This window comes from Sinocyclocheilus rhinocerous, unplaced genomic scaffold (assembly GCF_001515625.1).
Source record: "Sinocyclocheilus rhinocerous isolate Xijiao unplaced genomic scaffold, SAMN03320098_v1.1 scaffold350, whole genome shotgun sequence".
Taxonomy (NCBI): Eukaryota; Metazoa; Chordata; class Actinopteri; order Cypriniformes; family Cyprinidae; genus Sinocyclocheilus; species Sinocyclocheilus rhinocerous.
This window is the reverse complement of record NW_015637528.1, coordinates 713,328-737,574: the sequence shown is the minus strand read 5'-3', so window position 1 is coordinate 737,574 and position 24,247 is coordinate 713,328. Positions and strand designations below refer to the sequence as shown.

Genomic DNA, 24,247 nt, shown 5'->3' with positions numbered 1-24,247 from the left:
AGCTGGCATTGTAGTCTACTCTCCCAGGAAACAGAAACAGTCCTCCGTAAAATGCGCTGCACACATCTGAATATTTGGGTTGAACTGTTCTGGAACAGTGTTGTAAATACAACTTAACCACTGATTTCTAGTCGTGTCCTCTTTTGGAAACCAAACAAAGTAGTTTCGCTTTTGCAACTAAACACTTTCACGACCTTCACGACATGGCGGCGGCGGTGGCAGCAACAATAAAGTTACTCCTTCTTTCTTTGCGTGCACTTTTGGGCGGCGTTATGCAAATCTTCCCACATAGTGACGTAGACATGTGGGGGCGTGTTTAAACGAGGCGTTTTAGGAGGGCGTGGACGAGTCTTAACTTTTATAAAGAATATCTCTTTGGGTTTGAGACTTTAGTCTTTGCAACTTTAGGGATCTTATCTATTCACGAACAGCTTGTAACACTCCAAAGAGAAAGGAAAACTTGAAATCGCATCATATGACCCCTTTAAATCTTACCCTGCCAGCGTTTTTTTAAAAAGTTGCCAGCCACCGCTAGCATTTGAACAAAAAGCTGAGAAAATCGCATTTTAGTGAAAGACTACGTCTGGATCAGATTCAGAACGATGATCAAAACAAATCACTTCCATCAACGCATCCAAAGCTTGCATGGTCCTAAACCGCTTCCTGGATTGACATTTCATTCTATAACATTACGCAGTTTTTATTTATGTAATGATTCATATTTGATCACTTTATTTTACTTATGCATCTGCTTATATATGCGCGATTGCTTGTTTCTGCTTCTTTGTCGTGTTTTGATCCAGACGTTCAGTACTCCTTCAGAAGATGCATAATAGCGCCTCTTACCGTACTCCAGTGAAAACACGGAAATCTGGAAAATTACGTCAATGGCGGGGAAAGAGTTAATGATAGAAAATTCACAAGACAGAATGACTATCTGGCATCGATGCTTAATTTTTATACTTGCAAGAATGTGTATGTAACCAGATAGTTTCAATGTTTTATTGACGTTATTGTTAGTCATGTTCCATAATTTTGTGCTGACATGGATTATCAGTTATATTATGAGTTTATCATGAGTTAAACTGCAGCCTCAGTACTGAAGTGCTGAGCAATGCCTATACATAACTTTAAACCACATGGCATTCAAGCTTCATACCACATGGTATTTATCAGACTAGAAAGGAACCCATGGCAGTTCAGGCTTTGTTAGTCTCATTTATTGACTTTAAATAGATGTTGGCATTACAAAGCACCATCTGAGTGCAATTTAGCTGCTCGGTTAAATGCAAAACAGAAAGTATTAGTATGAAAGCGGGTGACGTGTAGAAGCCTTCTGCTCTTAAGACCTATATTCATAATGAAAGATAGACGAAAATGCAAAACAAAAGAGCACTTGGGTCAATCACACCCATCATCCCATCTGAACAAAAAAAACTTGACTTTATTGTTCATAGTAATGTATTAAAATGCCATCTATTTGCTCCTTAGCCGTTTTTGAGAAACAGCATTTTATCATAAGAGCCAAAAAGATAGTTTTTTTCCCCCCAGTGCAAGATTATGTCAGAAATGTATGCACTGAGCTGACATGCAAAAATGAAACCTAAAAATGTATTGATTTTTTTTTTAAATTCCCATTTTGTTTTTGCCTTTTCATGTCTATTCTTGTCATTTTATTTTTTAGAAAAACTGAGTCCTGGTGTCCTCTACAGAGGACATAGCATAACATTTGAATAAAATGTCATTTTTCAAAAATGTTATTTTACCATTTTGTTCTAATGCTCTAAACAATGTAATGACATGAAAAAATACTAAAAGGAACACTCCACTATTTTTGAAAATAGGCTCATTTTCCAACTCCCCTAGAGTTAAACAGTTGAGTTTTACCGTTTTCTAATCCATTCAGCCGATCTCCGGGTCTGGCGGTAGCACTTTTAGCTGTAGCTTAGCATAGATCATTGAATCTGATTAGACCGTTAGCATCTCGCTCAAAAATGACCAAAGAGTTTCGATATTTTTCCTATTTAAAACTTGACTCTTCTGTAGTTACAGTGTACTAAGCGTTACAGTTACTTAGTGTACTAAGACCGACGGAAAATTAAAAGCTGTGATTTTCTAGCCCGATATGGCTAGGAACTATACTCTAATTCCGGCGTAATAATCAAGGAACTTTGCGCAATGATATTACGCAGCGCCTGAAAATAGGCTTATTGGAAGTTACCTAGCTGGGGACTATGTTCAGGCGCTGCGCTAGAAAATCGCAACTTTTCATTTTCCGTACACGATGTAACTACAGAAGAGTCAAGTCTTAAATAGGAAAAATATAGAAACTCTGGTCATTTTTGAGCGAGATGCTAACGGTCTAATCAGATTCAATGATCTATGCTAAGCTACAGCTAAAAGTGCTACCGCCAGACCCGGAGATCGGCTGAATGGATTAGAAAACGGTAAAACTCAACTGTTTAACTCTAGGGGAGTTGGAAAATGAGCCTATTTTCAAAAATAGTGGAGTGTTCCTTTAAGTTAATTATATCTAAGCAACAGTAGAGATGCAAAATGATAAAAAATAATGCAGTTCAAATCCACATGTTTGTCAAAATAATATATTTTTGTGTACCCAATCATGCAGCCGTGATTGGAATTGGGGTTGAAACCCATGTTTTGTGTTTTCTATAGGTGGATGGTGGCATGTTGTTCTGAATCTGGACACGACTATTGCTATGACCCAGAATTTTGCAAGCACCACCAACTTCCCCATTGTGTGGCACAAGACTGTGCGAGGTCGCCCCAAACTCTCCAGAAAGTGGTACCGGTAAGACCCTGCTCTGTCTGATGACTTTACACCGATTTCTTCCATTTCACTCACTTAAGTTACTTTTTTATTAAAGATGTTTATATTTGTTCTGCTTTGCAAATGGGCCTTGTTCATTTGCTCAACAAAAAACAATTTTTCCACTAATAAAGTGTCAAAACATAGTGTTTTAGGTTGCCCAACCCTCTACAATGCGAGTAAATCACTCGCATATGCGACTAAATTTCCATGCTAGGTGACCAAATAATGTCTATCGTTAGCCATTGGCTAATAAATTGTTAGATTTCACTCGCCTTCACTCATTTTGAACACTGCATGCTTGAACGTTTCGCGCTCTGTATTTAAAGCGCACTATTCCAATTCATTTCAATGGATGTGCAGCATATTTGCCGCACCGTAAACTCTAGTGTGAACTGTGAAGCATGACTCGCCCTATTATTATATGGTCAGTATTATTGTTAGTTTTTTTTTACTGAATGACCAACAATGTCTCAAGCACCACCACCAGACCTAAGTTCAGTTGAAATGACAAATATGCATTCATACATTTTCACTCATAATGAAGATAAGCTGATTTGGTGGAATCAATATATACATGCATATACATGCCAATATATAATAGTCAGTGAAAATATTAAGAAATGAGACGTGAAAAAAGAAAAACGATAGTATTGCGCGTCATGTTCAGTCAAGCTGAAAGTGTGAAAAGTATGTTCCAATGTAGTACGGAATTAGTATTTTGATTATTTAAATGGGTTCGTGGTGGTGTTTCTCATGTGTGTCTCAGGATCCTGAAGCAGGAGAGGCCTGATATTGCTGCTTTGGCAGATAAAGTCGATCTGCAGGAGTCAACAGGCATCGCCTCGGACAGCTCCAGTGACTCGTCGTCCTCTTCCTCCTCCAGCTCCTCCGACTCTGATTCAGAGGTACATCTTGTTCCTCCAGAACCCCAAACACAAACTCCCACACTAGAGTCCGGACATGAGCTGCTCAGATTGATGGTGTGATACACCTGCTCACTAACTGACAAATTCTACATGTAACTAGGCCTAGGCAGTATAGCTAAAAAAAAATCTCTATTAAGCTTTTAATTTTTTTTTCCCATTCTGGCATTCAGTAACCTTGTGAGCAGATGGTGAAAACACTGGTTATACAGTCAACAGAAACTAGAGGGCGCTATGAATTCACATCGAACAGTACAGTGTATTATCCCCGGTTACTGTTTGATTTAAATTCATATTCAAATGTCAGAAATGATTCACAATCCTCAAAGTAAACTTTTAATGGAGTCATATCTGTATTTTCTGTACATATTTCTATAACATACGTTATTAACTGTAATAAATACATATTAAACAGCCTGAATGTACACTCATTAAGTCATTTTAATTGATAGTTTGATTCTGCAAGGACGCCTTAAAAAGTGTTTTCAACATTGACGATAATAAGAACAATTATTAATAATTGAGCTGCATATTAGAATCATGTAAGGATGCTGAATATTCAGCTTTACCAAATTACATTTTAAAATATATTCATATAGAAAACAGCTATTTTAAATGGTAATAATATTTCACAATATTACTGTTTATCAAATAATGCAGCCTTGGTGAGCATAAGATGTTACTTTGATAAAAACATTTTTAAAAAATTTAAAAACTTTGAACAGTAGTGTAATAAAATACAATGTACACACGTGCAATTGCTCTATTAATGTTTAATCTATTAATTGATCACTAATTTTAATGACATTATGGATTATGGATATTCTCGATCCCTTTCTGTCCTGCAGTAATATGTAGGGCTGCACGATTATGACAAAAATCACAATTGTCGATTATTGCCTTGAAATTGTAATTGCGGTTATTAATTACGATTATCACAATTACATTGAATGATGTTTATACCATTGTTTGATGCAACTGCATGCCGTATTTTTATATGAAAATAAACAAGCTGAAAACACTCTAACTGAAAACATTTAGTGCTTTTCTATAGTATTAAGCCTCAAATGTCAAATATACATCGGATTGGTTTCTTCTTTAAATTATAAATAAGTAAAAATATTAATGGTATTATAATGTTATACTAAAACTAAAACAATGGGAAAACCCTTAAGATAACATGTAGAAAGAAAAACGCATCTTAAGCACGCCGAATAACATAAGTGGACTTTGAACGATTAATTGCCGCTTTGAACGATTACGTAATTGTGGCATCCATAATTGTAATCGCGATTAGAAATTCGATTAATTGTGCAGCCCTAGTAATATGCATGTAATCCATTTATTTTTATACAAACATTTCACTCCAAATCAGAGAAACCATCATTTCAATCAAAATGAGAAATTCACAACACATGTTTAATGCAAGAAATATCACCCAATAGTTCAAACTAACCAAGGTATGTTTTTGACAGATTTTTACTTTCTCTGTAACCGCATTTTTGTCCTTTTTCCTGAAGGCTGACTCGGGCTCTGAGGGCGACGCCATGACCCATCGCAGAAAGAAGAGGAGAACCTGTGGCATGATGGGGAACGGAGACATCACAAGCCAGGACGACTGCGTGAGCAAAGAGCGCAGTTCGTCTCGGTGACATCCCGAGGCCAGGCCATAATCGTCTCCTAGACCATGAAACATCGCACTCTCTCTGTCTGTCACCCTCAGGAGACTCCTGTCCATTAGATAAGAGATCGCCGCTGTGTCACGTCTGATAACAAACTCAGCCCTAGTGCGCTTTTAGAGCCAAATATCCAAATGTGTGCTTGCTGGAGGAGCGTTGCTTGAATGAGTGTGTGGGAGAGAAGGAAACCCCTTCCTGTGTTGCCTTGTCTGATGTCAGGCTCTGGACAGGAAGCTTGACGTCTCGCCAGCGTCATTAACCTGCGTTTTTATATTTCACTGAGGTTATGCGCAGATATACGTGTGAAATGTTTCACGACCCATCTGAGGTAATACGGTTTGACCTCATGTATAATGTTGCCTTTAGCTCTTTGATCCTAGAAAATAGAGTATTTTATTACCAATTCTACATTATTCTCGAACTGCACTTAAATGTGGGTTTCTTGTCTCCGAGTTAGCAGAAAATTAGCCCATAGTAATTAAAACTGTTAAACAGCTGTGATCTGTGGTCCCTTTTCTCACAAAATCATTAAGTCGCAGTATTTTAGATTTAAAATGTCTCTAAAAGACTCAACTTTCAATTAGAAGCCCTTTACGAAGTCCTACACATGCACGAATGAGCAATTCCTTCTGATAGCCTATTAATTAGTTCCCTCATTTTAGTAAATGTTGGCTACGTTGTATTAATTCGTAACCTCATTTTAGTACAATGTATGCCATAGTTTACTAAAATGAGGGACCTAAATAAGTCGTGGGAGCGAGTTCTTAATTCATGGCGACGATAAATTAATTTTGTCCATATGTCATGTGCGGGGCATGTGCATATTACCTAAATAACATTGTTGTTCAGCCAAAAGTTTAAACGCACCTTTCTTCAGTTGGAACTACTGTGAATGCGCAAAATGTCCGGAACGTTTAAACTGATTAAGCATTCGACTTCGAGTCTATTAGCAGTTGAATTCAATAGTTAAATTAGCTCAATGAACTGAAATACCAGGTGTTTTTCTTTTATAACCCTTCTGCATAAGTGAAACACTAGGAGGCGCTAATGTTTATTTATTATACAGTGCACAATGAGCCATGCAAAAGAGGGGGAAAAGCGTGCAATCATAATTCATGAAAATCTGCATTTCCTGTTCAGAATGGAAAAAGTGACTAGCCTATAATGTCTTAAAATGTTTTTGTATGTTTTGAATTCTTTTTTTAACAGAAGGAAATAGCTTAACTCCAAAAATGGTAATCTGTCATGACCGAAATGTTTCAAGGCTATAATAATACACTCTGAAAAATGCTGGGTTAAATATAACCCAGCACTGGGTTAAAAAGGGACAAACCCAGCTATTGGGTTGTTTTGACCCTGACCGCTGGGTCAAAACAACCCAATAGCTGTGTCAAAACAACCCAACCGCTGGGTCAAAACAACCCAATAGCTGGGTTTGTCCCTTTTTAACCCAGCGCTGGGTTATATTTAACCCAGCATTTTTAGAGTGTAGACTTCATGTTGTGATGGGTGCTTAATGATCAAAGTGAGCATTGTTGAGGCGTTTGGGTGCTGTTTTCGTTTACAACCGTAACCGCCTATAACGCATCTAGGAGAAAGATGTGGTTAAAAAGTGCCTATTTTTTACTTGATGTTGGTCATTCAAGTTGCTTTGAGTGCTCATATTTCACATTCTCATATCATTTCTCAGAGCTGTGGTTTTGAATTGCAAATACTAATGTTTTAATGAATGGCCTGTACTCTTAGAGGAAGCCTCCCATTCTCATCGCTCCAGATCTTCTGTGTTTTCTCAGGGTATGTTCTTACTTAAGCTCCTCGTGTTCCATATTCAGCACTGGCTCGGTCATGTGACACCTTGATGTTGCTCAGATCAAAACAAAATTCATAATAATAATTGTTTACTAAAGGTTTCTATGTATTTATCTTGGTGCAGTGTCTTTGTCCTGCATTTGCATGTTGTCCACTGGGTATATTTAACCGTTCAGAGTGTGACGTTACATTCAAACCACCATGGCTGATTAGTATTGAGCATTGCATGCCATAATTCCTCTTTATACGTCATTGTGGTTATTTATGACAAGATCAATTTAAAAGGAGTGGAATGTCTCTTATTCCAAATCTTTTATAGAGGTAAAATATTTTTCAATACAATAGGATTGAAGAAAAACAATCTCTGTTATTCAAATGTTTTTGTGGTAACTTCCATTAAACTCAACTTATAACATTAAACGATGCAGCTCTCACAAGGATATTTTAAATAATTGCATGCATAATTTTAAAACTTTTATAACCAAACTAAGTTAAAAGAGCAGTGACAGTCATTGCAGAATAACATTCTTTTTTCTAAGAAAATAGAGAATTGTTCATGCATGCATCAGGTCAACGTTAGTTTTGGATAAAGTTGAGGTTTAAATGCAGTTGCAACTATTGCAATCTAAATGTCAGCACCGGTATCTATTAAAAATCTAACCATTCTGCATAAAAGACAAGGATTATGTACTGCATAGTCGGATAAAATTCTATACATTTCTAAAAGATGCAGTAGTGTGAGTTTAGTAGTGACGTATATTGTTCCATCACTATAATCATATTTGTGCATTTTCAAAACATCTTTTGCGCCTGTTCGGTCAGTGCTGCTTTAATAAGGTGGGCTGTCCTGTAGGGAGTGACGCTGCGTTGAGAGTCTCGTGTCTCAAAACCTAATAACCTGCCTAACTAGCATTTATGGGTAACAACAAGAAGCAGCATTTTTAGAATCCTTACACTCTAAAAAATGCTGGGTTAGATACAACCCAGTGCTGGGTAAAATAGGGACAAACCCAGCAATTGGGTTGTTTTGACCCAGCGGTTGGGTTACTACCCAGGGTTAAGCATTTAGACCCGCTGGGTCAAAACAACCCAATTGCTGGGTTTGTGCCTATTTTACCCAGCACTGGGTTGTATCTAACCCAGCATTTTTTAGAGTGTAGTAATTGCGTTTGGAACGCAAGTTTGATGCCCGTTTATTTTTATTTGTTCTCCCAGTGGGCAATTGATGTTGAAAAGACATACATAAAAAAAAGGTGAAACAAGCAAATCAAACTGACGTCAAAAACTTGACATGACTTTGATTTGATGTAAATTAAACGTTAAACATATTGGCTTATACATATACGTTAAACCAATTTCAGTGTGAGATTTACTTCCTATTTTCACCCAATTACCACTGGAAGAAATTGCCGTCCAAACGGAATTTAAAATGATGTTACAGCATCTTGATCAAGTCTTGATCTCTAATATTTTACGTCAAAATTGATATCCAGGTGCCTGCTGGGTTATGATTCATGCATTTGAGCTATTCACAATTTAGATGTTGTCTATTAAACAAGATACATTTCTTGAAATGTTACAAATACATAGGCTATTATTTTAAACGTTCTTGATCGTTCTTCTTTTGGAACTCAGATGCGCGTCATAGTACGCCCCTGAACTGCTGTCTTTGTAGGCAGCCTACTAGGTTTTAACACACAGCCATTTCGGAAAGCGTCTCTGGCACGTGGGCTTTATGCGATCTAACAGTACGAGCTGAGGCGCTCACTAATCCGCGTCTTACAGGCGTCTGCTCTCGCATGCCACAACAACCACCAGCCTTTCAAACTTACATTTCCATCCAAACTCCACCGACAACCGCAGGCAATCATGACTATAGACGCGCCCGTTATTTTGTCCGCACTTTTCTTTACGATTATTGCCATTATAGTTGCATCGGCGCTCCTGGCGAAGAAACCTGCGCAAAAGAAAGAACAGAAACAGAAACATCACGAGGAGAGATCAGAGCGGGTTGCTGAATATCACCAGCCCAGAGAAGAGCAACCAGCTCCAGCTCCAGTACAGAAGGAGGTGATTATTGAGAAGAAAAGTGAAGAAGCCGTTCCTGTCGTAGAAGCCGAAGTCATACCTGTGCAACAAACACCTGTACAGGTAAGATGCGCGCTGGCTGTTCACACACACCTTGCGTTTAGATCTATCTATCTGTCTATCTATCCATGATGACTGTAATGCAATAATGTGTCCTGTACAGGTAAGATGCGCGCTGGCTGTTCACACACACCTTGCGTTTAGATCTATCTATCTATCTGTCTATCTATCCATGATGACTGTAATGCAATAATGTGTTTTTTCCCCATTTGTATTAACATAAGCTCAGTGCTTCACAATTCTAGTCGGCTGTAAACTGTGTTGGGGAAAGTTACTTTTAAAAGTAATGCATTACAGTATTGCGTTACTCCCTAAATAAGTAACTAATTGTCTTAGTTACTTTTTATGGAAAGTAATGAGTTACGTTACTTTTGCGCTACTTTTTCTCATCTGGGCTGGGCTTGCTTGGTTGTTTTTAATATAAAAAGTTCTACTTTTGGCAAATATAAAAGTCGTTTCACACCAAAAGTGAAATGAATTAGCCATTCTGGCCGTAAACTCTCTAGAATAGAGTTCAGGAACAGCGCTGATGAACACAAAGTAATCACTTTACTTACCATATTATTCATTACTTTAACATTCATTTAATGTAGAAATGGTGTTGCTCCAGGGACGGAGATCCAAACAGGATATTTACTAGTATAATGCGAATCCTTGTTTGGAACAAACTGAAGATCTTTTCAAAACACTAAGGAGACTGCCATTTTGGCCTGGAGTACAGAATGTTTCTTCGCTCAGCCTCTTTTAAACATCACACTAGTGGACATTATAGAGTTCGGCAGGGTTTTTGACCTTTCATGTGAGCACACGTTTGGTCTCGTCTAAGAATGTGCTCACTACAGCAGAACTCAAGAGTTTTGGACATGGCAAACTCCAGGGCCCTTCTATATATGGCTTCAAACGTATATCCACTATATTTAAAAGTGTATATTGTATAACATGTTGCTGTTGAGAGCTCAAGGAGTCTTGAGCACAGGTGTGTGTGTGTGACACTAGCGAGCACATGATCTTTAGTGAATACTCTCGTGGAACTGACATTTACATGAACGGAATGTGCTAAAAATTAGCTTCAGAGCTCCAGTCTTACAAAACTGATTGTGATGTTTCTCCCTTTGGTGGACTACATGATGATCTTCATTACATTCTTACTTTAATACAATAACCAATTTTACAAGGATATCACTTTCTGATTAAAGTCCATATTCTGGTTATGGCTTTATTTTGGAAAACAAATGTTTACGTACTCCACATCTATTGGAATATTCCTGTATACATGTAATACAAATCCAAAAATGTATTCCAGCTAGGGGTCGACCGATTATCAGCCTGACCGATTATCGGCGCCGATATTAAGCTTTTTATGGTTATCGGTATCGGTCATTTTACAAACCTTTTAAATACCGTTTTTGTCTGAGCCCTTGTTATTCTTAATTTTGACATTAATTTTCATTTTTACACCAGACATATATATATCAGTTCAAAATATCGGTTATCGGTCTACTTGATCTGTAATAATCGGTATCGGCATCGGCCCTGAAAAACACATCGGTCGACCCCTAATTCCAGCAATAGCTTGACTTTTCACTACTTTTCTGTATCTAATATCACCCGCAATTATTTTGTTTGGGGATTCGTATATCTAAATGAATGTTTGTTTATGGATATTGTGAATACAGTGTTTATATGACCCAAAATTCTGGCATATGCCAGATTTTTTTAAAAACCATAATATTATCTGGTTGTGGCCGGTTCATACATTTACATGACATAACCAGAATATGACCAAATTCTGATTAATATTGGAATATTCTTGTATCAGAAAATTCTGGTCTTGATTTTGGTTTGGTTCCCTTACTTTTTGGAACCAATCAGTTTCTTTTAGAATAATAATAATAATTATATTTCTCAATTCTCTAGTCGTGATTTTTCAAACTCGGATAACATATTAATATAAAGTTAGGTTTTCATATGTAACCACACTGACAACATTGTGTATCCTTGCTTTTTTCTGAGCTTCATTCTCTTTGTTCAAAGAGGCAGAGGTAAAGGCTGAAGAGGAGATAGCTGTTGAGCCGAAAAAGGAAGAGCCTGCTGCAGTTGCGCCTGTAATTGAGGAAGTTGGTGTTGTAGAAGAACAGCCCGCAGTTGAACCTGAGGTCATCCCTGTGCAAGAAACACCTGTCCAGGTAAGATGCGTGATATGTACTTGTTCACAGCGTGTAGATGTGTACTACAGCTAGACGGAACAACTATCAGTTATTGTATAATTTTTTTGTTTATTGCATGATTTTAGTGTCATGATGGTGTTTTGTCTTTGTGTATGACCCTGTGCACCATTTATATGTGAGTATTGGTCATGTTTTATGGACAGCCTACTTACAATGAACAGTATTATGTGCCACCTGTATTATGGCAGTTGTAATTTTAAGGAACAAAACAGAAGTTTGTAGTTCAAGTAGATTGGTATATTATCATTATTTAACTTAAAGGGTTAGTTCACCCAAAAATGAATATTCTGTCATTAATTACTCACCCTCGTGTTGTTCGAAACCCGTAAGACCTTCGTTCATCTTCGGAACACAAATTAAGATATTTTTGATGAAATCTGAGGGCTCTCTGACCCTCCCATAGACAGCAAGGTAACTACCACGTTCAAGGTCCAGAAAAGTACCAAGATGATCGACAAAGTAGTCCGTGTGACATCAGTGGTTCAACTGTAAAGTTACGAAGCTACGAGAATACTTTTTTGCGCAAAGAAAACAAAAATAACAACTTTATTCCACATTTTTGTCTCTACTGCGTCACTTTGGACGCGCATTCACGACGTCATTACGCCGGATCTGGGTCAGTTTTGGGTGAACTAACCCTTTAATTCTGTGATGGCACTCCAAAAAAGAACTTATTGAGGATTTTGAGATTTTTACAGGTTTACCGGTGCATCTCAATAAATTAGAATGTCGTGGAAAAGTTCATTTATTTCAGTAATTCAACTCAAATTGTGAAACTCGTGTATTAAATAAATTCAGTGCACACAGACTGAAGTAGTTTAAGTCTTTGGTTCTTTTAATTGTGATGATTTTGGTTCACATTTAACAAAAACCCACCAATTCACTATCTCAACAAATTAGAATACTTCATAAGACCAATAAAAAAAACATTTTTAGTGAATTGTTGGCCTTCTGGAAAGTATGTTCATTTACTGTACATGTGCTCAATACTTGGTAGGGGCTCCTTTTGCTTTAATTACTGCCTCAATTCGGCGTGGCGTGGAGGTGATCAGTTTGTGGCACTGCTGGGGTGGTATGGAAGCCCAGGTTTCTTTGACAGTGGCCTTCAGCTCATCTGCATTTTTTTGGTCTCTTGTTTCTCATTTTCCTCTTGACAATAGCCCATAGATTCTCTATGGGGTTCAGGTCTGGTGAGTTTGCTGGCCAGTCAAGCACACCAACACCATGGTCATTTAACCAACTTTTGGTGCTTTTGGCAGTGTGGGCAGGTGCCAAATCCTGCTGGAAAATGAAATCAGCATCTTCAAAAAGCTGGTCAGCAGAAGGAAGCATGAAGTGCTCCAAAATTTCTTGGTAAACGGGTGCAGTGACGTTGGTTTTCAAAAAACACAATGGACCAACACCAGCAGATGACATTGCACCCCAAATCATCACAGACTGTGGAAACTTAACACTGGACTTCAAGCAACTTGGGCTATGAGCTTCTCCACCCTTCCTCCAGACTCTAGGACCTTGGTTTCCAAATGAAATACAAAACTTGCTCTCATCTGAAAAGAGGACTTTGGACCACTGGGCAACAGTCCAGTTCTTCTTCTCCTTAGGCCAGGTAAGACGCCTCTGATGTTGTCTGTGGTTCAGGAGTGGCTTAAGAAGAGGAATACGACAACTGTAGCCAAATTCCTTGACACGTCTGTGTTTGGTGGCTCTTGATGCCTTGACCCCAGCCTCAGTTCATTCCTTGTGAAGTTCACTCAAATTCTTGAATCGATTTTGCTTGACAATCCTCATAAGGCTGCGGTTCTCTCGGTTGGTTGTGCATCTTTTTCTTCCACACTTTTTCCTTCCACTCAACTTTCTGTTAACATGCTTGGATACAGCACTCTGTGAACAGCCAGCTTCTTTGGCATTGAATGTTTGTGGCTTACCCTCCTTTTGAAGGGTGTCAATGATTGTCTTCTGTACAACTGTCTTCCCCATGATTGTGTAGCCTAGTGTAAACTGAGAGACCATTTTGAAGGCTCAGGAAACTTTTGCAGGTGTTTTGAGTTGATTACCTGATTGGCATTTCACCATATTCTAATTTGTTGAGATAGTGAATTGGTGGGTTTTTGTTAAATGTGAGCCAAAATCATCACAATTAAAAGAACCAAAGACTTAAACTACTTCAGTCTGTGTGCATTGAATTTATTTAAAACACAAGTTTCACAATTTGAGTTGAATTACTGAAATAAATGAACTTTTCCACGACATTCTAATTTATTGAGATGCACCTGTATAGGATAACTGATTAGAATTGATTAGGTAGCGGTGTTCGGCCATACACAAATGACATTACTTGACAAACACCAAACAGTTTGTTTGCTCAGTTTATTAAATCGTGACCATCTTGTAGTGATTGATGTTAAATCAAAGTTGAGGGAATGAATTAGTACATGAACACAATTTAATAAAACGATGAAATGAATAGTCGTAAGAATGAATTCTTAATTTGCTACCCTAATAAATATATATTTGTCTGTATGACGTGCAGGGCTCCGTATCTTGTTCTCTGTTTAATGTAAGCGAGTTTGTCAATGTACTGTTTTATTGTTGTTGTGTTTTTCATTAAGAATAATAATGAACCCACCATTTTCAAGCATTCATTTTGTTGAAAGAAAGGGAAAGATGTAAAGACCTACTGTTAAATCCTGTGATGCAATCCTGAGCATCACTAGCAAATATTTTCTTGTAAAATATGAGGTGTAATATCGACATTCGATAAAAAAAATTTCCTCCCCGTGGCATAACTAATTGTAAGTGCTATTATTTATATGATTCACAGAGATACTGCTCGTAGTGTTTTTAAATCAGCCAGTTTATGAGGTGGAGACAGCAGGCAGCTCACAGGATGATGGAACAGAGCCGTAGTGTGAGCTACTTTTGATGCTCAAGGCAAAACTCACTTGTTTCTGTGTTGCATTGAAACGCTCCCAGTCGTCTCTCAGAGACTTCATCTTCGTCTGGAAAGAAAAAAAAAGACATTCAAGTTAACCCACTTGTTGCAACCAATAAATATTGTGTTAAATACTTCAATTGCATATTACACAAATGTTTAGTTTTAAAGGGTTAGTTCACCCAAAAATGAAAATTCTGTCATTAATTACTGTTCGGAACACAATTTAAGATATTTTTGATGAAATCTTAGGGCTCTCTGACCCTCCCATAGACAGCAAGGTAACTACCACGTTCAAGGTCCAGAAAAGTACCAAGATGATCGACAAAGTAGTCCGTGTGACATCAGTGGTTCAACTGTAAAGTTACGAAGCTACGAGAATACTTTTTTGCGCAAAGAAAACAAAAATAACAACTTTATTCCACATTTTTGTCTCTACTGCGTCACTTTGGACGCGCGTTCACGACGTCATTACGCCGGATCTGGGTCAGTTTTGGGTGAACTAACCCTTTAATTCCGTGATGGCACCAGTATGACACCTTTTGAATGTAATGTATGTACGTCAATTAATTTGTCTCAGTCTCTGTGTCCAGTTTGACACTGATTGCATTTTGTTCTGCTCAAGCTACTTGTTTTCTCTTTTTCATGATTGATTTCTCTTTTTATTTGGAACTTTATGGATGCAAACTATAAGGTGAAATTCTTAACAAACTGCAACTCTGAGTCCTGCAGTGTGAAATGTGTTTTGACTGGAAATGACAATAATAGAGCAAGTTACGAGGCAAGGGAAATTTTAGGGGGTGGAACCATCTCCCCAACCATTCTCTCATCCATATTCTTATGTTTTTCTTTTTTTGTTGTTTTTTTACTGCAAACCAGTGCACAGCCAACCTGGAATCCAAGCTTCTAGCGAATTCCTGTCTTGTGCCAGAATTGTAAATGAGATGGAGTCGTTGGGGATTCTTCCTAGTGAAATATTGTGTAATGTGTGACCCCCAATCGCCAATCCATTGTGTAATGTGCAAACCACAGCAACTTCACGATACACTAAACAGTTATGTAGTGTGAAAGGAACAGCGATCGGATGACTTTGAAAACCATGTAGTGTAAATCTTGCATAAGACAGCACCAGCATGCCTGTAATACACTCTTAAAGATAAAGGTTCTTTATTGACATCTGTGATTCTATGAAGAACCTTGAACATCCATAGAACTTTTCCATTCTACAAAAGATTCTTTACAGTGGAAAAAGGTTATTTAGATTATTAAAAGGTTCTTCACACTAAGAGAAAACATGTTTCTTTTGAGAATGGTTCACTGAAAGGTTTTTTTTGGGAACTCAAAATAGTTCTTCTGTGGCGTTGCTGCAAACACCTCCTTTTGGAAAACCTATTTTTAAGTGTATATTTCTTTTGATAGCTGTGAACATGAGAAACATTAGTCACACCTCCTGCTCCAATCCTGTCCATTCAGTACTGCAGGAGACCTTCTGCTATCCATTACATAGTGACTCTTTCTGCCTCCCCTACAGCCCGACTAAATAACCATGAGAGTGTCAAAATTACAGGGAGAGCAAGGCCAAATTTTGTCTAGTCTCCCATAGCCAGACTTCAGACTAACTGCATGAAATCTGGTCCGCATTGCAGCTCATTCTGGCTGAGAATCACCCACCAAAGATGACAAGGCACCATTTGTTTACAAGCGAACAATCACAGTTCTTTTTTTACATTTAGGGTAGGGCTGTGCAATTAATCGCATGCGATTGTCATGCGCATCTCGTCAGTAAAGCCGGTTCCGTGATTAGTAGTAAATCTTCATCACCTGCTTTCAAATGGAGCGGCATTTACTACACAGAGCCGTAGTTCACTGACAATTAGGCAATATTGCATTCATAATCGCAGATTAATCGCATTCGATTATGAACGCGATATTGCCTAGCTTGTCAGTGAACTACGGCTCTGTGTAGTAAATGCCGCTCCATCTGAAAGCAGATTTACTACTAATCACGCAACCGGCTTTACTGACGAGATGCGCATGACAATCGCATGCGATTAATTGCACAGCCCTAATTTAGGGGCAGAATAGTTAGACCAGCATTGGAAAAAAAATCAATTCAAATAATGGTAAGTCGGTCACAGTGAATGGTTACACTTCCTCTGCAGTTGGTATATTTATCAGTAAATGTCTTCCATGCAGAAGCTTTGGATATATTTATGATATATTACTCATTTATTGAGGCTATAAAGCATATTTACATGATCTGGTTCCCAGTTCCTGCTGAGTTTTATTTTCTGCTCTAATCAAACACGACGGGCCATAAATTTGGAATGAACCCCAAGAGCTTGTCGGACACCCAATTTGCATACTTGTACTGCACATTAGAAGTACATACTTGATGTAAAATATGTACTTTGAAAGGGAGCACCTTTGACACTAATCTTTAAAATACTATATATTATGCACATATAGGCACTGAGGCCTTGATTAGCTGGTTCAGGTGTGTTTGGTTAGAGGTGAAACTGCGCTCTGCAGAAAGGATGTACTCCAGGGACAAGATTGAGACTTATGTGATGATTGCTTTCTAGGGAAGAAATAAACTCTTGAACTATTTGTTACCCATGGGGCAGTTGTCCAATAGATGTGTGACTTTGGAAGAGAGATGGAACATCTCCAGCAGAACTCGCCCTGCCTCTTGCCTAGATGTAGTAGTGTTTCAACATGAAATACAAATGGATTTCACTCAAAAATGAAAAATGCTTCTAGTAATTTTCTGCTCGGAGAGACTGCTGTCGTTTGAGAAAAAGAAATGCACTTAATTGTATTGAATGTGCACTTGTAGTGTATTTCAAATCTTTAAAGTATATGTACTTGCAGACAATATTAATGAAATAAGATGTACTAAATGTACCTAAATTAACATAAAGAGAGATAATTTGATGACTGTTTCGTAACACACTTAAGTACCATTTTAAAAAGTGTCATCACTTGTCATGAAGAAGTGTGTTGACTAACATACTAAAGCACATGTAAAGCACTTGATTAAAAAAGTTAGTATATCATTACAAATGTGTAGGGCTGGGGGAAAAAAAATCGATTTTCCGATTAATCGTTTTTTTAAAATGACGTCGATTCGATATCGATTCTCAAAAGCCGCGAATCGATCTTTTCCAGTATTTATTTCAGCACACATTTAAAACAAGATCTGATTAACGTGAATCTTATCATTAGTCTTCTCCACTAGATGTCACCCTTATTTACCTTGCGCGATGTTACAACAGAAAGCCTGTCATTAATTCTGCACTTATCATGGCCATACGTTCAGCACATATTCATGGCGCAATTCGCAAAGCTCAGGTGAAATGCTACAGTAATGCTATAAATCTGCGGAAGAATTTGATATCACGCATAAGGCGCCATGATTTCCGCAATGAATGAATGGCGGATGGCGCGGCGCACTGTTTTGTTTACTACACACATACTAAAGCGTGGATGACGCTCGCGGTGTTTTCAGCTTCTACTGTTCATTTTTTAGAAATATCAATAGCATTTGTATTAAAACTATATTCACTGAATGTAATCAAAAAAATCGAGAATCGAATCGAATCGAGACATCTGAATCGATACCCAGCCCTACTAATGTGTAATTACAAATATAATTTAAATACATGACATGCACGTTTTAATAGAAATGACATTAAAGTGTATTTTAGTTTATCATAAATGCTTGTCAGCACATTCAGCAGTAACTTTAACCATATTTCAAAGACAATATAAGTTTTAAATGACATGTTTAAATTTAATTAAATGCAATTTAATGTATAATGCATTTTCATTTAATTCCCATAATAAGTACTATTTTAAAAGTACGCTAAAGTGTACATCTTTGCACAAAGGGCACCATATTTTATACCATATATATATATATATATATATATACAGCATATAATCAATTTCAGATAAGCTCGCCATAAAACAACATGTAAAAGCACATCAAACTGTGTTTGGTCACTTTTATTGTCGGCCAGACAGTGTCTTCCTGTCTAGATAGTCAATAACCTGGAAATTGTACCTGGACTTTGTTGATAGTCAAACATCTGTTTCTAATTTAAATTAAATTAATGCATTTAGCAGATGCTTTTATCCAAAGCGACTTGCAGTGCATTCAGGCTATACTTTTTTTTTTTTACCAGTATGTATTTAATTGTTTCTCTTGTTTTACTTGGACTTTTGTCGCATTTGGAAGTAAAATGGGTTGAGAATGCCATTTCATGTTGACTTTAAACTCTGGCGTAACCTCTGTGGTCCCCCATGATCTTTGGCTCTGTGACATTTAGACATGCTGACGTGGCATGACTCCTTCTGTAGCACTTTCAGACCTCACTCTCTCCCTAAAGACACGAGTTAATATCTAGAAAGAAGGGCTCGAATTTCACCATCCTTTGCGCCGAGCCTAACGGATAGACTGCAGGTTTAGTGAGTCTCAGGAAATTGTTCCTTCATGACTCTGTAGGTTGTTTATCTGCTATTTTTGCATGACATGCCTCATAATCAGATGTCTTGTTCTGCTGTTGGATAGAAAACCATTGCCACAGAGTATGCAGCGTGTCCTCATTTTTAAGCATCTGGACCAATTAAAGGAATTAAAAAGGAATCGTTTGTCCAAATGACAATCACTTCAAATACAACAGAACAGTATCCAAAGTGAAGCGTATGACCTAAATCACACTTGCTGCAGGGGCTGATTAATTGTGTCAGTTTTAGGTTTATCTTTCTTCTCAGTTCCTGTTCGGTCTCTTTCTCCCACAATTCCTTCTCCCAGCTCCTCAAGTTTCCTGTGTTCGGAGTGTTTTACCTTCCTTACATGGCAATGTGTATTAAGAGGGAAAGCCTCAAAGAGGAAAGCTGTACTTGAGGTGCCGCCAACAAGAATTCAACACCGGATGTAGTCTGCAAAAAAAAAAGTCCTCCAACGAAAAGCTTGTTTCTGTTATTTCGGCTGGAACATAACATGTGAATGGGTGGCTGAACTTCAAGGTTAATTTAAAACCAAAGATATCAGTGTTGAATATGCGGACCATGAGCATCTGAAACGGGGCGAGCACTCAAGAACATTCCTCAGCACTTTGGTTCTGTCTCCTAACAGCAGTCTGCTGTGGAATCTGTCCGTTTGCCTGCTGATTGGTCAGGCTTTCCTCTGACTTTGCTGGTTTGGAATTCTGGCCTGTTGCTGTTAACTTCCTTTTTCAGTGATCGGAGCAAACACTGGCTTGACTGATTTCCTCTAGGTGTGAGTTTAACTGACATTGGTATCCCAAGACTGTCAACAGTTGTATTGGGATGTTAATGTTTTTATGTTTTAGTTTCCACATAGCCTTCCAATTGAGAGGTAACAAAATCTAAATGGTCAATTCCAATTCAAAATTCTGTTCCAAATGAGCTGCCTACTTAGACTGCATTGTAAGGCATCATATTTGTGCTTCCATTGTGTTCTGGAAGATCGGACGCATGATAATGCTTCCTAAGAACGTTATGGATTATGAAGCAATCCCATGATGCATTACGATGAGCTCAGCTGAAAAAAAAAGAAAAGTAGAAATACTGATTGAAAATATACTTTTATTTCATTGTACGAATATAACCTTAGCCTACCTGTTTATTCATTTATTATGGTATGTAACTAGCTCACCTTTTGCTGCACCATGTTTGCATACATCTTCGTGCTTTCTGTAATCAATATGAATCTGTACTAACTTTAACAGTCTCCCCGCACTCCCTCTCAGTTTCTTCTCCCTGCTCATTCTTAACTTTGATTTTTACTTTACATATATGTATAAGGCTTGCAACTTAGTTGAAACAATATCTTAACTCCATAACTGCTCTACTATTCTCGATCTCTACAGATTCTCGATCTCGAACAAGCAAATCACCAAAGGGCATTCTGGGTTGAGCGAGCGGCGCTGAGCGTATTGAGCGAGCGGAGCGGAATCTTCAGAAAGGCGCTCTGCGCTCTTAAGGAAATATTACCACTCCGCTCCCCGCTCCGCTCCACTCACATGCTCTGATGGTACATACAACTTTTGGAAACTCTGAATCAACTGCTTTGCAAAATGATTCACTGTTTTGAGCACCCAAAACTGTTTAAATGCAATGTGAGCTCAGCTCAAACGTTAATAACTACTAATAATTACTAACCAATTACAAATGTTTTTATGAAAGTGTAATCTACGCATCATTAAATAACAATATGAAGTGTATAATTTATTTTTTATTATTTTTTTTAATGTGCTTTTAGGCAGGACGTCTATTAAAATTCATTAAAACTGAACTGACCATATATTAGACTCTGGTTCATGAGTTCGCCATATCAATACACTCTAGCAGCGAACCATCAGAATTAAAACAGTTCAAAACGATATGTTACGAAGCTTTGTTTATGGAAATCATGAGACTTGGACATGCTCCAAACCACTGATTCAAAACAAAAGATTCACAATGGTTTCGCCAATTACTAATCGATAAAGTATAATATTAAATACTTAATTTACTATTTTACCAAATTTTTTTTGTGTGCTGTATACTTTTGTGCTTAGAGCGTCACAGTTTTAGCTTAGCAACATGCTATCAAGTGCTTCACATGGAAAATGCTGTTTGTGTGGCGTGTCGAGTTGGTGCCTATGAAGAGCATTTGTTAGCATTAGATGGCCCTCGTCGGCAGCTTTTTGGCTGATTAAGCGATGTTGAATCGGCAAAGGAAGCCCATCGGTGAGAGAACACTCAGATTGGCTGTTAAGCTTAGCAAACCAAAGAAAAACGAAAGTGACAAAAGCAAGCAAACAACAAAGTCAAGAGGGCAAATACAGCAGACTCTTGAATTTTACAGTTTTACATCTCACACAGACACAGAATGTATATGTTTGTTGGCCGTAGACTTTGCGGTGTGTTCAAGTGCAACTTTTTGGCCCAGATGCAGGCAATGTGAGGCGACAACACAGTCGGCTTTCGTAGCCGCTAGTTCTTTGATGTTGGTTTCGTGTCTCAGCCTTTCGAAGGCCCAAGTATACTTTGGTTCTTATACATACACAAATGTCCATGTACATTTGTGTTTAAAAAGAGAACAAAGACATTTTGATTGGTCATAACTTCTGGAGAAAAATAGAGCAGACTCAAAGATGAAGCTCACTATAGCACGTATGTCGACCACTTACGTTCACGTACACCTCAAATGGACTTTACTTTGAAAGGCTAATCGTACAACTGTGCGCATACGCTAGCGCACGCATAAAAAAACGAAGTATTCTTGGGCCTTAAAGGGTTCATCGGATGCCCATTTTCCACAAGTTGATATGATTCTTTAGGGTCTTAATGAAAAGTCTGTAACATAGTTTGGTTATAAGACGCCAGTCCAGTCTGTGCTGAAACGCTACTGTCAGTCAAACTATCGTGGGAGGGGCCTGTCTGTGTGACGTCATCTGAGATCAGCTCTATTTGAGAAGGGGGTAAAGAAAAAAAACACTGGGTGGATCTTTATCATTATAGGGTGGTTGTGTACACGCACTGCCAACACACATTTCAGTTCAAACAACTTGTAAAAGTCAATGTAGCATCGGATGACCCCTTTAAGGAAGCTCACTAGGTTTTGGAACACATCCACAATCCCTGTCTTGCCCTTTCAGTCACAAGTGGTGACGTCTCTTAACTAAACAATGACGCAGTATAGTATGCTAGTTATGCTAGTAGGCAGACACTGACTATACATGATGACTATGGCCTTATGATACAATGGCCTTTTTGTGCGAATTCAAAGCAGAGCTAAGGGGTTTGTGGAGATTTCATTCAGTGCAAATGCTTTCCATGAATGAATGAAACAATGAGAGCTTATTCCAGTCGAGATGCTTTGGCCCACTGCCTCAAATAAGATGTTAAACCATTCAAAATGATTAAAGTAAATCTTTATTATTTTCTTGCTGGAAATATGGAAATAAGGAAGTTACGAACATGTAAATGAGGTCTTTACATAAATAACTGACATTTGAAGGGGAAAAGATTATTTCTTTTTGAAGAATATCCTCGGAATCTTGCACATCAAATCAAATAAGGTTCCGTTTATGTTGCTGTGTCAGTCAGGACTATTCGTTTTAATATGTTTTTGACAGTTTTTTTATATATAAGTGACTCCAGGGACAAGTAAAAAGCAAAAAGCCTCTGTAAATCCTCCCAGGATCTGTTTGTCTTAGGTGATCTGTCAGACGTGGCATCACATGTTCTCACGCTCACCTCCGTATGTGGTGACATCAAATATAGATTTGCCATCATCCACTGAGAGAGGATCTGAGATGACGGTTAAGCCTGAGATGGCATCGTATGCCATCTGACAACCTCGCAGGTTGTTCACGCTTTCTAAGAGCATCAGGGGCTAATGGACTGTTGGCATCACCGTGAGGAGGAATCCGTCTCAAGCTGCCCTAATTCCCTCAGCGTCTTTGAGTTTAAGTCTCGGCGGGAGCTTCATAGAATGGTAAACTGCTTGTAAGCCTCATATCACAAGTACAATGCCAAGCGTCAGATGGAGTGGTGAAAAGCACACCGCCACTGGACTCTGGAGCAGTGGAAACCTATAGAGTCACGAATCACACCTCTATGTGTGGCAGTCTGATGGGTGAGTCTGGTTTGGTGGATGCCAGGAGATCATTACCTGTCTGACTGCATTGTGTCTACTGTAAAGATTAGTGGAGGAGGGATAATGGTATGGGGCTGTTTTTCAGGATCTAGGCTAGGCCCTTTACTTCCAGTGAAGGGAAACCTTAATACTTCAGCATACAAAGACATTTTGAACAATTCATCATTCATAAAGACATGGTTGGATGAGTTTGGTGTGGAAGAACTCGAATGGCCCGCACAGAGCCCTGACCTCAACCCCATCAAACACCTTTGGGATGAACTAGAAACGTAGATTGCGAGCCAGGCGTTCTGGTCCAACATCAGTCTCTGACCTAACAAATGCTCTATAAACTGGATGAATGGCCAAAAATTCCCACAGTAACACTCCAAATCCTGTGGAAAGCTCATTCTGATTGTTTGTTGAATCTGAAGTCTGAGTTAAACTTGTTTTCTGTGGTAATCAACAGCATGTCTTCAATGCTGACGCTAGAGCTTAACTTGAACTTGGAATGTTCCTTTTAATGTGCCAAGTTTCTACATTGCTTGTCAACCATAAACGGTGTACTGTTAGTCTAATAAACTATTTAATATGGTGGAAGACTTTTTATTGGTATTATTATTAAAGGGGTGGTTCACTCTTTTTTTTTTTTAGGCTTGATTGTGTTTATGGGGTGCAGTCTAGCATGTTAATGCTTCGTTTAAAAAAAAAAAAAAAGCATTATTTTTTACATAATTTACCTTTATTCCACTCCGCTCTGTCCCTTCTCTGAGAAACACGCTGATCATTTCCTCCTTTTATGAAGCCCTCTCAGAGAAGGGACAGAGCGGTGTGGAATAAAGGTAAATTATGTGAAAAATAATGCTTCGTTTAAAAAAAAAAGCATTATTTTTTACATAATTTACCTTTATTCCACTCCGCTCTGTCCCTTCTCTGAGAAACACGCTGATCATTTCCTCCTTTTATGAAGCCCCACCCTCAGAAATAGGCGATGAGCTCTGATTGGTTAGCTAGCCCAGTGTGTTGTGATTGGCTAAAC

At 38.2% G+C, this 24,247-nt stretch overlaps 2 protein-coding genes and 1 long non-coding RNA gene across 6 annotated transcripts in view; 2 read left to right on the top strand and 1 right to left on the bottom strand.

Moving 5' to 3' along the window:
• Positions 1 to 6,772, top strand: part of LOC107748872 (bifunctional arginine demethylase and lysyl-hydroxylase JMJD6-like) — a 13,344-nt gene extending 6,572 nt beyond the window's left edge. For all 3 annotated transcript variants that reach the window (XM_016563862.1, XM_016563860.1, XM_016563863.1), the window contains 3 exons: positions 2,677 to 2,812; positions 3,600 to 3,738; positions 5,277 to 6,772. In XM_016563862.1, the coding sequence (XP_016419348.1) occupies positions 2,677 to 2,812; positions 3,600 to 3,738; positions 5,277 to 5,408 (407 nt within the window). In that variant the 3' untranslated portion in view covers positions 5,409 to 6,772. The remainder of the gene's footprint in view (positions 1 to 2,676; positions 2,813 to 3,599; positions 3,739 to 5,276) is intronic.
• Positions 6,773 to 8,865: 2,093 nt separating this feature from the next.
• Positions 8,866 to 24,247, top strand: part of LOC107748870 (protein TsetseEP-like) — a 39,760-nt gene continuing 24,378 nt past the window's right edge. The window contains exons 1-2 of one of the 2 annotated variants that reach the window (XM_016563858.1): positions 8,866 to 9,395; positions 11,429 to 11,578. In XM_016563858.1, the coding sequence (XP_016419344.1) occupies positions 9,114 to 9,395; positions 11,429 to 11,578 (432 nt within the window). In that variant the 5' untranslated portion in view covers positions 8,866 to 9,113. The remainder of the gene's footprint in view (positions 9,396 to 11,428; positions 11,579 to 24,247) is intronic. The other variant, XM_016563859.1, reaches the window with a different exon arrangement.
• On the bottom strand, positions 14,148 to 20,607 carry LOC107748871 (uncharacterized). Its single transcript, XR_001640970.1, has 3 exons — positions 20,183 to 20,607; positions 16,614 to 16,617; positions 14,148 to 14,160 (listed from the first exon to the last, which is right to left on the bottom strand). It is a non-coding gene; the product is annotated as an uncharacterized LOC107748871 (long non-coding RNA).